At 36.6% G+C, this 17,398-nt stretch overlaps 1 protein-coding gene across 1 annotated transcript in view; it reads right to left on the bottom strand.

Annotated features, from left to right (window-relative positions):
• The window catches only part of KCNT2 (potassium sodium-activated channel subfamily T member 2), a 344,132-nt gene that overhangs the window by 228,141 nt on the left and 98,593 nt on the right, over window positions 1-17,398 (bottom strand). Inside the window, exons 2-3 of the mRNA XM_047755168.1 lie at window positions 6,830-6,909; window positions 4,479-4,578 (exon numbers count right to left, since the gene is read on the bottom strand). Coding sequence (XP_047611124.1) covers window positions 4,479-4,578; window positions 6,830-6,909 — 180 coding nt within the window. The remainder of the gene's footprint in view (window positions 1-4,478; window positions 4,579-6,829; window positions 6,910-17,398) is intronic.

Genomic DNA, 17,398 nt, shown 5'->3' with positions numbered 1-17,398 from the left:
GGGAAACGTAGCCAGTATTTCTTTTTATGGTGATTTTTATTTTTTCCATTATAGCTGGTTTACAGTGTTCTGTCAACTTTCTACTGCACAGCAAGGTGAACCAGCCACACATGCATGTACACATTCTTTTTTCTCACATTATCATGCTCCATCATAAGTGACTTGATATAGTTCCCAGGGCTATGCAGCAGGATCTCATTGCTTATCCATTTCAAAGGCAATAGTTTGCATCTATTAACCCCAAATTCCCAATCCATCCCACTCCCTCTCCCTCCCCGCTGGCAACCACAAGTCTGTTCTCCATGTCCATGATTTTCTTTTCTGTGGAAAGGTTCAGTTGTGCCATATATTAGATTCCAGATATGAGTGATGGCCAATATTTTAGAATAATGATCAATGGACTATAACCTTTAGAACTGTGAATCATTATATTGTACATCTATATCCTGTGTAATACAATAAATGCGTCTTTTCAAACGGCAGAAAAAAATGAGACATGAAAGAATAAAGCAGTAACTAAAGCAAATACACCTGCTCTACCAAGTAACAACCTGCCACCATCACAAAGTTTGACCATGATTTTATTTCCTAAGAGGGTATCCCTTTAAAATCACTTTCTGGGTGTCATTTACGAAAATCCACATAACAGCTCTCCGATGACTTAGGTCATTTTACAATATGTCATGCTGGAAATCACATGATATTCAGAGTCAGAAACAAGCGATCCTTGGAGTTCCCACTGTGGCTTTTAGCAGTAACAAACCCAGCTAGTATCCATGAGGACACAGGTTCAGTCTTTGGTCCCTCTCAGTGAGTTAAGGATCCGGCATCACAGTGAGCTGTGGTGTAGGTAACAGACGTGGCTGGGATCCCATGTTGCCGTGGCTGTGGCACAGGCCAGCAGCTGCAGCTCCAATTCAACCCCTAGCCTGGGAATTCCCATATGCCGCAGGTGCAGCCCTAAAAAGCAAAAACTATATGAGTAAATACAAAGAAAAAAGAAACAAGAGATTTGTTTCCTAACTGCTACTTAGCAGTTAATTCAGACAGTTAGACATCAGCCCTGCCAGCATCCCAGGTTTAATTTGTTAAGTTCAGACAAGAAGTTGACAAGAACAAATCAAGATCTAAGAGATCAAGCTCCGTATTACCTAATATCATAATACCTAATATCATAAACGTTCCTGAGGTTTTCCACATGTCTCGAGGGCACAGAGGAGTTCTCGAGGAACCTGGGCCGGAAGAGACCACCTCTGCCCTTTCCCAGGCCTTGTTATAGCTCACCAGTACTACATTCATCTAGAGCCCTGACTTGCAATTCTCACCTCCAAACTGCCTCACTGGGAGGCCAGCAGAGATTACAACAGTGGACCCACAGAATTACATATATTTGCATACTTTAAAGCTGCTGCCTGAAGGTCTGGACTGCAGTCAGCCTGACATTGGGTGCTAACTGAGATCCCTACCTTAGAACACCAGCAGGGCTTAGCACAACTCAAAAACTGGAACTTATCAACAATAAATCAGGCTGTTCAAACAATCATAAATATTTGAGAAACGACCAAGAGCTAGGGTCTAAAATGCTTCAAAAAAACTGAAGTGAAGGAACGTTTCCAAAATCACTAATGGAGGCTTGATACCCTGACAACAGCACCAGACACGAAAAGTCACACACAAAAATACTACGGGCCAATATCCCTGATGAATATAGATGCAAAGCCCTCAACGAAATATTAGCAAACAAAATTCAAGCATATATTAGTGAGGATTATACACCACGATCAAGTGGGATTTATCCCAGGGATACAGAGATAGCCAAACATCTCATTAACATTAACCACATTAACAAAATGAAGGATAAAAATCAAATAATCATCTCAACTGATACAAAAGAAGCATTGCTGAATTTTGATTCGACATCCATTTATAATAAAAACTCTCAACAAAGTAGGCATACAAGGAAACATACTTCAACATAATAAAGGCCATATATGAGGAACCCACAGCTAATACTACACTCAATGATGAAAAGATAAAAGCTTTTCCTCTAAGAACAGGAACAAGAAAAGAACACTCACTCTCACCACTTTTATCAACATAGTATTAGAAATCCCAGCCACAGCAATTAGGCAAGGAAAAGAAATAAAGTTATCCAAACTAGAAAGGAAAAAATAAAACCATCATTGTTTGAAGACAGTATGAGACCACATAAAGAAAATTCTAAGAACTCCCCAAAAACCTGTTAGAACTAATAAATGAATTCAGCAAATTGCAGTATACAAAATCAATAAACAGACTCCTTACCCATGAGTTCTACATCGGCAGATTCAACCAACCATGGGTCAAAAGTATTTGAAAAAAAGTTCCAGAAATTTTCAAAAAGGAAAACTTGAATTTCTGCATAATGCAAACTATATACATAGCATTTACACTGTATTCAGTATTACGAGCAATATAGAGATGATATAAAGTACATAGGAGGATGTGTTTAGGTTACATGCAAATACTATGACATTCTATGTAAGGGGCTTGAGCATCCCTGGATTTTGTAACTGTGCTAGGACTGCTGGAACAAATTCCCTGTGGATACTTAAAAACGATTGGATAGAAATACGTGCATTTCTATAAATTTTAATAAAATATCAGAAAAGTAAATTAAGAAAAATCCTATTTACAATTGCATCAAAGAGAATAAAACACCTAGAAGTAAATTTAACCAAGGAGCTAAAGACCTGTACACTGAAAATTATACTGATAAAAGAAACTGAGTAAGACACAAAGAAATGGAAAGATAATGTGTGTTCATGGATAGGAAGAATTAATATTCTTAAAATGTCCATACTACTCAAATCTACAGATTTAATGCAATCTCTACCAAAATTCCAATGACATTTTCCACAGAAATAAAACAAACAATCTGAAATCTTCTATGGGACCAAAAAAGACCTGAAATAGCCAAAGAATTCTTAGAAAGAAGAACATAGCTGGAGGAATCATGTGCCATGATTTCAAACTACATTACAAAGCTATAGCAATCAAAATAGTGTGGTTCTGGCATAAAAAAAAAGTCTATGTAGATCAACAAAACAGAATTTAGAGCCCAGAAATAAATACACACATATATGGTCAATTAATTGATGACAAAGGAGTCATGAATATGCAACAGGTAAAGAACAGTCTCTTCAATAAATTGTGTTTGGAAAACAGGGTAGACTAATGCAAAAAATAAAGCCAGACCACTCTCCTACACAACACAAAAATATAACTCAAAACGGATAAAATGAATTAAACACTTGAATGTAAGACCTGAAAACCTAAAACTGAAGAAAACGTAGGTGGCAAATTCCTTGACAAAGGCTTTGGTGATGATTTTTTGAATCTGACACAAAAAGCAAAAGCAACAAAAGCAAAAATAAACAACTATTTCAAACTAAAAAGTTTCTGCACAGCAAAGAATACCATCAATAAAACAAAAAGGCAATCTAGAATGGAAAAAATATCTGTGAATCATATGTAACAAGGGGCTAATATCCAAGCCTCATCCAACTCAATAGAAAAAAAATTGGAATGAAAGTGGTCATAGGATCCAGATAGACATTTTTCCAAAGGAGACATTCGAATGTCCAACAGGGACATGAAAAGGGTCTCTACATTACTAATTAACAGGAAATGCAAATCAAATCACAGAGATATCACCTCACACCTGTTAGGATGGCCATTATTAAAAAGAAGAGAAATAAGAGGTGTTGGAGAGATGCTGGAGAAAAGGGAATCCTCTTACACTGCCCATGGGAAAGTAAATTAGTGCAGCCACTATGGAAATCAATATGGTGGTTCTTCCAAAAAATTAGAAATAACACTACCATGTAATCCTGCTATTCTACTTCTGGGAAATGATCAAAAAAAAAAAAAAACCTCCAAAAATTCTAATTCAAAAAAAAAAATATATATGCACCCTTACGTCCACTGCAGTGGCATTTACAATAGCCATGAGACAGAAACAACCTAAGTGTTCTCTGATGGATGTATGAATAAAGATGTGGTATGCACACACATGCATGCACACACACACACACACACACACACAAATGGAATACCACTCAGCCATAAAAAGAAGTAAATCTTGACATTTGTGGCAACATGGTTGGAAGCAGAGGGCATTATGCTGAGTGAAATATGTGAGACAAAGGCAATGCCCCATGATTTCGCTTACATGGAGACTATAACAAAACAAAACAAGCTGACAAAAAACGTAGATCTTTTCATTATTGGAGGGAAGGGAGAAAAGGATGAAATGGGTAAAGGGGGTTAACTGTGGTGACGCATGGGAATCACTTTGTCTCATATACGAAGACAGAGTTATTCTGTGCTACACGCCAAACTAGTATAACATTATTTACTAGCTGTACCTCAACACTTAGAATACAGTTTAAACTAAGCAAAAGAATATTGTAAATCATCAGACAAAGATAGCTTACCATTCATTTCCTTGTGAAGGGTTTTCTAGCAGCACTCGTATTATATATAGCAAGCAGCTTAATAATTTGAGAGAAAAATTGAACAGCCGTATCCTTAGACCTTTAAACAAAAACAAAAATTTGATTTGTGTTTGAACTCAGTTCACAAAAACCTAAAAAGAACTGTCAAAGATATCCATTTTAAGCACAGCACTTAAATTGTGTTTAGAAATTACAATGCCATGATTGTCTAAAGGTTCTGAAGTCTCACTGGATGGAATTTAATTAGCTGAATATTAAAACTATAAAAAGCTGAATATTGAAACAATTGAGAATGACAGAATGCATGAACTGCAAATAGCAGTGAATAATATAATATACACTAAGAGTAAATCTACAGTTGAGAATTCAGAAGCCACAAAATCATATCCAATCAAGATTAGTTCAAGCTTCAGCATTTTATATATCCATGAATTTTAGAAAAAAACTTTTAACTGGAACATCTAGCTGTTTAAACATTCACAGGATAAGTCTGAAATCTAGTATCTGCTGAACATCTTGTAGATTATACAGAAATTAGAATTGTGTATATAATTATATATCATGCATTTATGCAGAAATTATATAGTTATAGAGAATTCCTAATAGCACATGCTGAGAAATACAGACACAGACACACACAGACACACAGACACACACACACACACACACACACACACACACCCCTATCTTTGAGCTCAATCCCTGAACTTCACTTTTCAATTTGGGTGTAAATACCTATAAAATCTTTAACTTTTTATGGGAATTAAGCCTGCCATTATATATCTTGGAAACTGTATAGGTCACAGTTACATAGCTTGTAATACTTGCTGATGAACAAGAGCAATTAACATTAAGCCAAATGTGCATAAAGTCTGATTAATAGAAGCATTACCTTTCCTGCAATTATCAGGTGGTATCTGATTCATACATTATGAATAAAATTTTGAGAAAGGTCTTCTAATAATTATTTCTTAATAAAATCTGGAAATGAAATGCCATTTTTTTAACCCTGCTATATGTGAGTGTATTTGAAGTCATATTTCTTAACAGTAAAAGGTTAATACTTTATTATTAACTGTGTCTTTTTTTCCTAGGTTTTTCTATTAAAATGCTAGGTAAATTTTATGGGTTAGCTTCTTTTTAAAGTTTTTAAAACTGTCAGTGAAATTGCCCTGCTTTTATAGAACTGGTCTCCTCAAACGACAGCTCAGTCCAAGCTGGCCATTATTAAAGCATTCAAATGGCACATCCATTCTTTCTGGCCTGGAGAGTGAGAACTTTCAGTTGTTAAAATAAAGGGAACTTTCTATTCCATTGAGATGGCCTCTTTAGGTACCATCTATTGGTGGGGCCTCTGGAAATTCTAAACAACCAGATTAGAGAAGCATTAGTTATCATTAGCCTACCCCTGAAGCTGACCAGCCATTAAGACTCTTTCTCCAGTGTGCCTTGTGGATTGAACTATTTTCTCAAGTCAGTACTGGGTGACTCCTCACAACGCTCTCTGAACGCTATATGACCACAGCTTAATGAGATGCCCCGAGAGAACTCAAAGGTCAAAATATAGAGAGAGCAAAGTCTACACCAGTCTACTGTAGACCTCTCCATTGCTTACGGACATCTTAAGCAATGGTCATACCAAAAAATACACACTGATTCATCATTTACGGGTATTTAAAAAACATGCACCAGGAGGAGGCAACAAGTACGACTTGTGCTTCATCTGGAACGAGCTTAAGAGGTCAGCGGCTAAAGCCAATTCCATGTCCTCTTAATGATCCAGCGTCTCCCAAATGTACTTGAGGCTAAGAATCACCGAGAAATAACATGCCGAGCTTAGCTCCACACTTCCTGGTTTAAGACCTGCAGGGAAGGATGCTAGTAACCTGTGCATTTCAGAACACTCTAGATATCGCTTGTTGTTAGGGAAGATTAGGAAACACTTCCCTGCTGAATCACTGAAAGAGAAAATTATTCCCCATTATGGGCAGTTGGAATCCCCAGTCTTCTCAAAAGAAGTTTTAAGTGTCCCACGCTATTAAAATTGGGGGGATTCTCATTCGAGTTATTTTCCTCAATGTTTCTATGGAGCCAATGGGTCCACTCAGAAGTCTACATACTGATAAGGAATTTGGAGAAGTAAAATAGTCAGGAAACCTCACCACCATCAGCTGTAACATCTACTGTTGTCTCAACTTTGATGCCTGGCAGACAAGACTACCAATTTTACTCCTCTCTATAATAGATATTTTCCAAAAGGACTGCCTTCCTCGAATTTTTAAAAATAAACATATACACAAATACGTAGGGAAATAAAATGAAAGACTTACTTGACCTCTGGTTTTTGATAAAAAATAACTTTAGTCTCTCTTTAAATGTATTTTCGTTCATATAGAATTCAACTTGCACCCTGCAAACAAAAAATAAGAACATAATTAAAGACTAATATATGAGAAAATAAAAATAAATTACTTGATACACTGCATCATATACTTTGAATGAATCCCCACCACAGAAAACGAGAATTGAGGAAAATACCGATTTTTCTGGAGAGAAACTGTTGCTTTCTGGTTTTACAGATACAGTCAGTTCAAATATCAAATGTATATATAACCAACAACCACCTACTGCATAACACAGGGAACTACACTCGATGTTCTGTAATAACCTATAACAGAAAAGAATCTGAAAAAGGACAGATGGTAGATAGATGGATCTGTAACTGAATCACTTTGTTGTATACTTGAAAGAAACATGACATTGTAAATTAACTACACCTCAATCAAAAAATTATAAATTAAAGAATATAGGTAGTTAATTAAATTATCTGTATTAGTGGATATAATGAGTGGTACAAAAGATTTAAAAAAGCAATAAAGCAAAAGTCTCTCATATGTGTTTTTAATATAATTTTTTTTTCTAGTTTTTAGGGCCACACCTACGGAAGTTCCCAGGCTAGGGGTCAAATCAGAGCTGCAGATGCTGGCCTACACCACAGCCATAGCAAAGCCAGATCTCAGCTGCACCTGATACCTACACCGCAGCTCTTGGCAACGCTGGATCCTTTAACCCACTTAGCAAGGATAGGGATCAAACCGGCATCCTCACAGATGCTAATCGGGTTCTTAACCCGCTGAGTCACAACAGGAATTCCCCCTTCTCTTTTGGTAGACTTTTTCATCATTGTTTTCTCTTTTTTTTTTTCCCCTGTCATAAGAACCAACTGGATGCTCAAAAAATTCAAGTTTGAACTAACCACCCAGATCTACTATATCTGAATCTTATTAAAGGAATGGGCCCGAAAATGTGTTTTTAACAAGCCCTCACTTTACCTGGAGCCTATTTGGGATGCCAAGTATTACCTTCTTATTTATTCATCTAGGCTCATACTAAAATATACATGGGTCAGCCAAGGACTGGTACTACCAAGCGGAATGTTAAAATCAGATAGATAAATTACAAACCAGGTAAATCAATTAAGGAACTGAACACATTCAATACACTATAAATGGATAGCAACACTCTGAAACACAGTAGCGTTCTAATAAAGCCATTTGCTTTCTCCCTAACTTCTAGCAAACTTCTCTCAAGTGATGGGCATCAGCAACATTTCCAAAATACTGAGTGAAAAGAAAAGCTGTGTCCAGTGTATGGTGACTTGTGACCATCATCTTCACTAGAAATTGTCTTAACTCGTCTCAAACATATTTATCGTGAGGGTTCCAAAACAGTTAAGGAAACATTTCAATGCTTACATAAACAACAAAATTGTATTTCATTTTTCCTCATATCACAAAATGTTGATAATGTAATCTGTATAAACTAGATAATTTTTGTTTTGTTTGCTTGTTTGATTTTTGCTTTGCAGGAGTGACCAAGAGAGATAAAACTGGAGGAAAAAAATAATTGACATACCAAGATGTTTATGCACCAGAGAAATATTTTGCTCCTAAATTCTAGGTTGCATCTTCAAGAAGACCCAGGAATATTTTAAAAGCAATCTCTTATGCCATAAAAACAAAAGGGCCTTTGTCATCAATTGCGAACCAAGTTTTACCTGCTATACCTTCTAAAAAACTTGAAGTGCTCTAAAAAGTTATTTCTTACTTCGAAAGAAAAATTTTTCACCCATAAACTTTTTCTTTCTTTTGCATCATTTTGTCATTTACTGTCATCTTTTTTTAACTTTATATGTAAAATGACAAAAAAGAAATTAAGACTCTCCTTACTTGTTAGTTCCTCTAGAAAAAAAGGCATGAAAACTCCAAATAAGCTCTTTCAGCAGGACATCGCTATATACCTGCCTGTGTGCACACACACACTACAAGTTTACCGTCACACTCACACATGCTGCAAGAGCATGTGCACACACATTCAGACCCACAACTCCACTAGTATCCTGGAAAGACATCGTTGGGTCTGTTTCCCTTGCTTATCAAATGAAAAGGAAGTTCATTTTAAATAAAGTAACTGTAGCACTGATATCAAGCCAAATTAGTTCAAATTGGCTACGGATACAAAAGCAAATTTGAGGCGACATATGCCTAATTCAGCAAAGGCCATGTGTAGATTTGCTTCCTAGATCAAATTTATAAGAATACGAGTCCATTCTTCAGATGATATCTGGAGTTCAGCATTGGACATATAACTAAGATGTGTTTTTTCACTCAAAGGGGCTCATCTAAAGCCTTAAGAGAAGCAAAGAGGGCTCTGAAAAGCATCTCCTATGAAGACAAGTTTAAGGAGCTGGAAACGTTTAGCCTAAATATGAAAAATTAGCAATTACCACAACGACTGTCTTTGAATATTGAAGTGGCCACCATTATTAAAATGAAATGATTCATAATGTGATGCTCTATTGTATAGGACTAATCATAGAAAAATATGGGAATTATGAATGAAATTACCCAATTTTGAAATGGCCATCATTAGAAAGTAGAGCTCTCCAATACATAGAAATGTGCCAAGGACTAGGTAACGACTTGTAAGAGACTGGATTTTTTTCTGAGGTAAAGACAATTTTGCATGGTGTGAGGTCTCTCATTTAAATGACTTCCAAATTCCATTCTAATTATAATATTATGCGAAGTGAAACAATTAATCCAATGATCTGAGTCAGTATCATTGAGGAGTGTAAATGCTATTAACAAACCAGCTTATACAAAGGCTTTTTAAAGCTAAAATGAAAAGAAAAAAAAAAAAACAAGCAAAACACTTTTTGACCCATGTCTTTTATCAGGTACGGAAAAATGTTTACTATTTATAATACAACGTGGAGCTTTCTTTTATTTGATCCACTGGCAACTCTTTGAGAATCAAGGCCAGTTAGTGCAGCATGCACTTTCAGGAACTTCCCAATTCTCTACTATTCAGGGATTTAAGACAGAGTTTAGTTTTTATCTTTCTTTCTTTTTCATGATTTCAGTTGATTTTAAATATCCTATTAGTCCTTACGGCAGTAATCTTTTCATAACATATACATACATCAAATCACTACCTTCTATACCTTAAATTTATAAAAAGTTTTGTCAATTACATATCAATAAAGCTGGAAATGAAGAAAAAGGGAAAAAAGAAAAAAAATTAAATACTCTGTTGAGGCTAATAAAAACTGAGCTTGTAAAAAAGCAAATAAATAAATAAACATATATCCTGTTAGTATTTCCTTTTCCAGATTTAAATATGCTTTGCTAGCACTAACGTCCTTGACTTGAGATACCTGGTTCTCTTTAATTAACAGTAATCTTCATTACAATATTCCTGTATGTCCCGGCTCTCTCAGAGCCGCCTTTAAGTGCTGTCTCTTGATTTATTGATTTGGTAAATTATTTTAATAGTCTTTCTATGAGGCAATTATTTTTTTCAATCTTGGAATAAATGGAGTTTGTAATAGTAAGGTATTTAGGTAATTTATTGCTGGATTCGTTTTCCTATATCTTAGAAGTTTTTTTCTGTACTCATAACAAAGACTGATGTGCTATCATCTTTATTCTAACAACTTCAAATGTGAAATGAAAATGCTCCGTGCTCTGGAACAATTTTAAATACCCCAGATACTTTTTTTGCAAAACCATCATCACTTTGCATTAACAATATCAAATGCCTTCGTATTGACTTAACTGTCTTACTTTGGTTCCGTTTTCTGTTGCTCTGGTTACTTGAATTTAACGTAAAAACTAAGTGGGATGTGGATAAAAGGCCACTTCCTGGTTTCAGTCTTAAGATTCTTCCCCACTAACTTTAAAGTAGGCCTAACAACACAAAAAATAATTCTGACCCAGACTGTCAATGCATCATTCTTTCAAAAACACTGTTTTTGCCTATTTTGAGTGCGAATAATGCCTTGGACGCTGCTTAGGATGCCAGAGTTTGCACATGAGTCTCTTTTGGAACTTAGGGCAGGCACAGCTCGTCACCCAAGAAAGTCTGCCTCTGTGTGTCCGTGGTGCTGTTCCCTTCCTGCCCTCGCGATGCTGCGGACTTGGTCGTGGAGTCCGTGTACGAGCCGTCCTGTTACGACGCCCGCGTCCGACGAGGCTCTGTGCCGGGGTTTTCCGGTGCCCTTCCTTTCCAACCACTCGCTACGCTGGAGTCAGTCGCACTTCTCAGGCACAGAAGTCAGTCCCTCGGACTGTAAGCTCCACGAGGGTGAGCATCATAACTGAGTTTTGTTCAGGTTTATGTCTTAAGTATCTCATACGTTACTCGTGGCCTATTTAGGAACCTATCCCTGTTCAATGCCTGAACAGGGGTCCCCTGTTCTTTTTTTCTCTTTTACTTTTTAAAAACGTTTTTCTAAGTAGAGTACAGCTGGGTTATAGTATTGCGTCCATTTTTGCTGTGCAGTATAGTGACCCAGTCATACATACACACATATATATGAACACACACACACACACACATTCTTTTCCCCACATTATCCTCCGTGCATTCTATCCCAAGAGGCTGGATGTAGTTCCCTGCGCTGTACAGTGGCACCTCGTTACTTCTGCATTCTAAATGCAACAGTTTGCATCTTCCAACTCCAAACTCCTCATTCTTTCTTTGGTGCGAACTGTAAGGACGCTGAGTGCCCAGCATCGTGGAAGAGACAAAGTCATCTTCTTTTCCTTCTTAGGTTGTAACTACTGAGGATGCAAAAGCTGGGTCTGTGATGAGCTGAATTCCTGGAAGCTCTTTCTTACTCCAACTTGGTCTACGTGGTGATTAGTGATAATACCCTGCAGGGTTTTCTTTTTCTTTTTTTTTCATTTTTACTATTTTGGATTTGTATGTTTATTTGTACTATCTTCCCATGATCTGATAAACATACAGGGAAAACATTCCACTATTGGTGATTGATTTCACTTTTACAATGTGGCCATGACCTGGTTAAGGCAGCCGTCAACTTTATTTCATAGAAAAAGAAACTTTAATTCAAATAACTTTAGTGACTTGCCCAAATTCATAGCTAGGACTGAGACAGAATTGGGACACTGGTCTTTCCATTACTTCTTCTTGCCTGTTGGCTTCTCATCAAGTCAATTCCTCCTTATTAGGAGAGTCCTAGGTCATTTGTAAAATATTACACAAGAGCACTGCAAACACCAGACCCACACAGGACTACTGAGAAGTGTTTGCTTAATTCTGCCCTTTGTTTATTGACTCTAAACCAGGTTCCTAACCATTTCCGAATAGTCACTCCTAACCTCTGGTAACTAAATTACTGAACAGAGCAACCATCCAAATGGAAACTTATAAAAAAATTGATCAGTATATCTACCATCAATTGTTTACCCTAAAAAATTAGTTTCAACAGTTCAACTACCAAGTGTTTCCTAGGGCTTCTACCCAACTTCCACTCTTTATTACACACACACAATAAGCTCTCCTTACATACTCTGGAGTCCCTCCTAAGGTACTTCCCGATGTCTTTTTGTACAGCTTCTTATTTTTTTAGACACTTTTATTTTTTATGATAGTTTTCATTTTATTTTTTGGCCACACCCACATAATATGGAAGTTCTTGGGCCAGGGATAGAACCCACACCACAACAGTGACCCAAGCCACAACGGTGACAATGCTGAATCTTTAATCCACTAAGCCACCAGGGATATCCTACCCATTTTATTCCTTTCATAATTATGCAAGCCTAACTTTCTCACCTCCTTTAGTCAGCAACAACTTAAGGATGTAGAGATTAAATCTGATGACTTTTGATAGCATTCTCCGCATTTTAAAAATGATTTTAAAACAATGTCATTTTTAGAAAGGGAAGCCAGCTATTATATGCATACTTATATGTGGGCATATATATATGTATGCATGTTTAAATAATATATTTATATATAGTAACATAATACATATAGGCAGAGTAATGATAATGAGGGAAGATTCCAGGGTGCTAGTCACTCATCAATTTTCTTTCATTATGGACAATGCTGATAGTCCTTCAGTAACTGCATTAATGCTTTGTCACTCTTTGGTAATCCTGGCTTTCAGGCGGCTGTAAATACACAATCTTGTGGTTTCCATGGGAAAATATATTACGAGTCCACCCAAGGGTACTTTTGCAAGTCTCTCTTCAGTTAGAAATCTCATGTCCTCCTGTTCAGCATTAATTTTCAGTGTTCATTTCCTACTCTCTGTACTTCTCTATTTCATTTAAAATAATTAAATTCAAGCACCAATTTAACTTAAAGCTTAGCATGGGAAGCAAAAAAATAAAGAAAGCTAAGATAAGTATAAAGGTACGTTTCTTTCATCCTCAAATTGCAAAGAGATTTTGCCTCTTTTGCCCAACTGCATGCTGGGCACGAGGTCCGGACCAAGTAGGTATATATACACACATATACAGGGGCAGGTATGTGTACAGGCATATGTGTATCACGCATACATGCACACATACATGGAAACACACATCCTTAAAAGATAAAGCTCTTAGCCACAGAAGGCCTTATTCACCTTATATAACATGACAGGAGGTAGCAGAGCCCCACCACAAACTTAATAACCTTCCAATCAAAACTCCTTGCTACAGCATGTGATCCTCTTTGCTATTTCTGCACACTTTACAAGATAAGAAGAGGAGGGAAGATACCGCAGAACCTCGCACTCAGCCTGGACTCTTGCATCAGTCACTTTAAAATCTTGAAGGAAAACCTAAGATGCCCCACAGCCCAGGATTTCCAGGAATCGTGTCGTGATTAAATAGCAAAGCCAGACCTGGGGAGACGTGTGTGTTTTGGGGGAGGGAACTATGAGGTTTCAAACAGTTCATGTCCAACACACACTAGTCTAAGTATGAAACTGCGGATTCCGTGAAGACATCCACACACAGCGGAACAAGCACCTTTCGCTTTTATTTAATTCTTTGCACCGATGACATAAGTTTTTGAATCGGTCCTTCAATGAGCCTCTTCCATTCTATGGCATGGAGAAGTCATAGATCGGTATTGAGCACAGCTCACTGGGGACACACATTTCTGTAGGGTATCTTTTATTACTTAGCGTTCTGACTTAAGCAACATGCATGACTTTTAATAGACAAATAATACCAGGCTGAAGACCATCAAAGACATTGTGATACAATTTGGAGAAAGAGAGAGAAATAGTCCCAAACAGAATTTCTTTTCTTAATTTACTAATTTTTTTCCATTATACTTGGTTTACAGTGTTCTACAAACAGAATTTCAATCAAGAAATAATGCATTCCTGTTGTACAGCACAGCGAACTATGTCTAATCACTTGTGATGGGACATGATGGAGGACAATGCAAAAAAAAAGAGAATATATCCACGTATAACTGGGTTACTTTGCTGTACAGCAGAAATTGACAGAACACTGTAAATCAACTATAATAATTTTTAAACAAAATAATACAGTAAAATCAGTGGGTTTTCTAGGCAAACTGACTATTTTCCCCACCATAGTTTGTCTATACGTTCATTTATTAATTTTGGAGTGCGGCGTAAGAGCTAGGATTGCTAAAAGCAAAGACTGGAATCAGAAGATGTGCATTTGGTTATCAGATTTGCTAACTTTTACCCTCTGCAAAATGAGGATATTGCTTCCATTACCAGGATGGAAATGAAAACTAAAGAAGACACTTTCTATGTGAGGCATACAACTAGACAATGGAAACTCATAACTTTTTCTGCCATGTCAGTAGGAAAAATAAAAAAGTTCCTAGACTAAACATTTACAAAGAGAAAAACAGAAACTGTGGATCACCGATGTCAATTTGATGGAGTTGATTCCTCCAAGAAATATTTGCGTAAGATAATAAGGCAATAAATAACTTTACTGTTCACTCCAGAAAATTCCTACAGATCAATTTATTAGAGACAACAGTCCAGTTACCTAGGCAAACCCTTTGCTTATTTATAAGACATTAAGACTTGCACTGCTGTGTGACTTACTGCTCGTTAAGTTCAAAACCCTCACTTTGCTGTGTTTGCCAATTCTAAGTGACTCACCGCAAACTCTGACCATTCCAAATCCTTTCTCACCTTGAAAGATCCTCTTCAAACCAGCTGACCCTTTATTCCAAAGTCTAATAAATATCTCACTTCTAACACTGGCTTCTGAAACATTGCTGAGGTTCACTAACTTCAGAGAGTTTAAATAAACTTGGCTTTGTTGCATTAATAAGTGTCTGGGGACATTTCAATTTCTTAAACAATAGTATAAAGAAAATTATCCTACTCCTGCTGATTTTTTTAAGTGAGAATTGAAGCTTTCCTTATTTTTTATTTTTATTTATGTATTTATTTATTTGCTTTTTACGGCCACACTCAGGGCATACGGAGGTTCCCAGGCTAGGGGTCCAATTGGAGCTACAGCTGCCAGCCTATGGCACAGCCAAAGCAATGCAGGATCCAAGCCACTTCTGCAACCTACACCACAGCTCATGGCAATGACAGATCCTTAACCCACTGAGCAAGGCCAGGGACCAGACCCTTAACTAACTGAGCGAGGCCAGGGATCGAACCCGCAACTTCAGGTTCCTAGTCGGATTTGTTTCCTATGCGCCACATCGGGAACTCCGTACACCTGCAGATTTATAACTTAATTATTTTTACTCAAACATAGAAGATGTAGGCTTAAATTATCAATTGTAATAGTTGTGTAGTATCTTTCGACACATTTCTTTATATTAACAATTCATCATTTTTTCATAATTCCCTGCATACATAAATGGACCTTTAGGTTTTGTTGGTTTATTATAAAAAAAAAAAACATCAATTGGAGTTCCCATCATGGCACAGTAGTCAACGAATCCAACTAGGAACCATAAGGTTATGGGTTCGATCCCTGGGCTTGCTCAGTGGATTGGGGATCCAGCATTGCCATGAGCTGTGGTGTAGGTTGCAGACACGGCTCGGATCCTGTGTTGCTGTGGCTGTGGCATAGGCTGGTGGCTACAGCTCCAATTAGACCTCTAGCCTGGGAATCTCCATGTGCTGCGGGAGTGGCCCTAGAAAAGGCGAAAAGACCAAAAAAAAAAATCAATAAAGAAAAGAATCATCTATTTTTCTAATAAATAATAAACACATGTATATATTTTTACTAAATAATATAAAATGTAAAGATCAAATTAATTTAAAACCTTTGTGTAGGACCACACGGCAGCAATGTAAATATCTGATTGTCATCTCATCATTTCAGTAGTCAAATAAAAAAGCTTCTGTCACAGAACTTTCCCAATACTTTTCTTACAAATTGTCCAAGGCAGACAATGATATAGTTAAAATCTGAAAATGTTTTACTAGAGAAACATTGGTTGTTTTGTCAGAAAAAAATTATCCAAAGGTTGGAAACAGGCAAAAGAGATTCATAGATGTTCTTTAAGTAAAATGCTGGCCTGGACTTCCTATTTTCCGTGCATTTTACAGCTGAAGGAATAGATATTAGTGAGTAGAGCTGTGTCATATCGATTTGAAAAGGCTCTCCACCCAACAGAAAAGTCCGAAGGTGAACATGAATGGCGCTGCAGAACTTCTACAGGTAGAGGGCGCTAACCCCGCTAACCCATTCTGACATTGCCTGGAAATACTAGCTTCTATGCTCTACCGGTTTTAAATTTGCAGTTTCCCTTATTAATTAATGAGCTGAATATAAGTTGTGACATGTTTTCATTTTTATATCTGTATGATGGACATTTTTTTAACCTTTTGAAAATTATATTCAAAAGGTTCCTCCTCAAATTAACAAGGCCTTCTTATTAATTACCACTGTAATTTAAGATGCCACAATTACTTTGAAAAAGAATTTGGTATTTATATTATAAAATAGTCCATAGATTCTATAAAATTCCAATCAAAATCACATAGGGGATTTTGGGGAACTTGATAATCTGATTCTACAGAAGGTGAAAGATTAAACATTTGAGAAGAATAGAGAGTAGATATTTTCCCTACCTGCCATCAAGACTTATGATACCACAGTAATTAAGAGACTATAACTGTGGCTTAGAGAAAGAATAATTGACTAGTGGAATAAGACAGTTGAGAAACTGACATATATATGTTGAATATGAACACATAACAAATACCATATGATAGGTCAACAGAAAAAGAGGACCTTAAAATAAATTGATTTTTATAGGGGAAAAAATGAAATGTGATCCCTATCTCAGACCATGTGGATTATATCACCTTTAAATAGACCAGGAAGCTTTTACATACTTTTTTGAGAAATAATGGTAAAGACTTTTTTCCCTTTGAATAGTCAAAGAGTTCTTAAAATAGAAAAAGGAAAAAAGGGACATTATAAAATACATAAAAAATCTTTGCCTGGAAACACATTATAAATCAATAAATAATGATGGGTTCAGGACGTTTCCAAAGCTGAATTTATAAATTTTAAATTTAAATTTTAAAGAGTGGAAAGCAAGTTCACAACTGGGAGAAGATA

Source organism: Phacochoerus africanus, chromosome 12, assembly GCF_016906955.1.
Source record: "Phacochoerus africanus isolate WHEZ1 chromosome 12, ROS_Pafr_v1, whole genome shotgun sequence".
NCBI lineage: Eukaryota > Metazoa > Chordata > Mammalia > Artiodactyla > Suidae > Phacochoerus > Phacochoerus africanus.
This window is presented reverse-complemented; position numbering and strand designations above follow the sequence as displayed.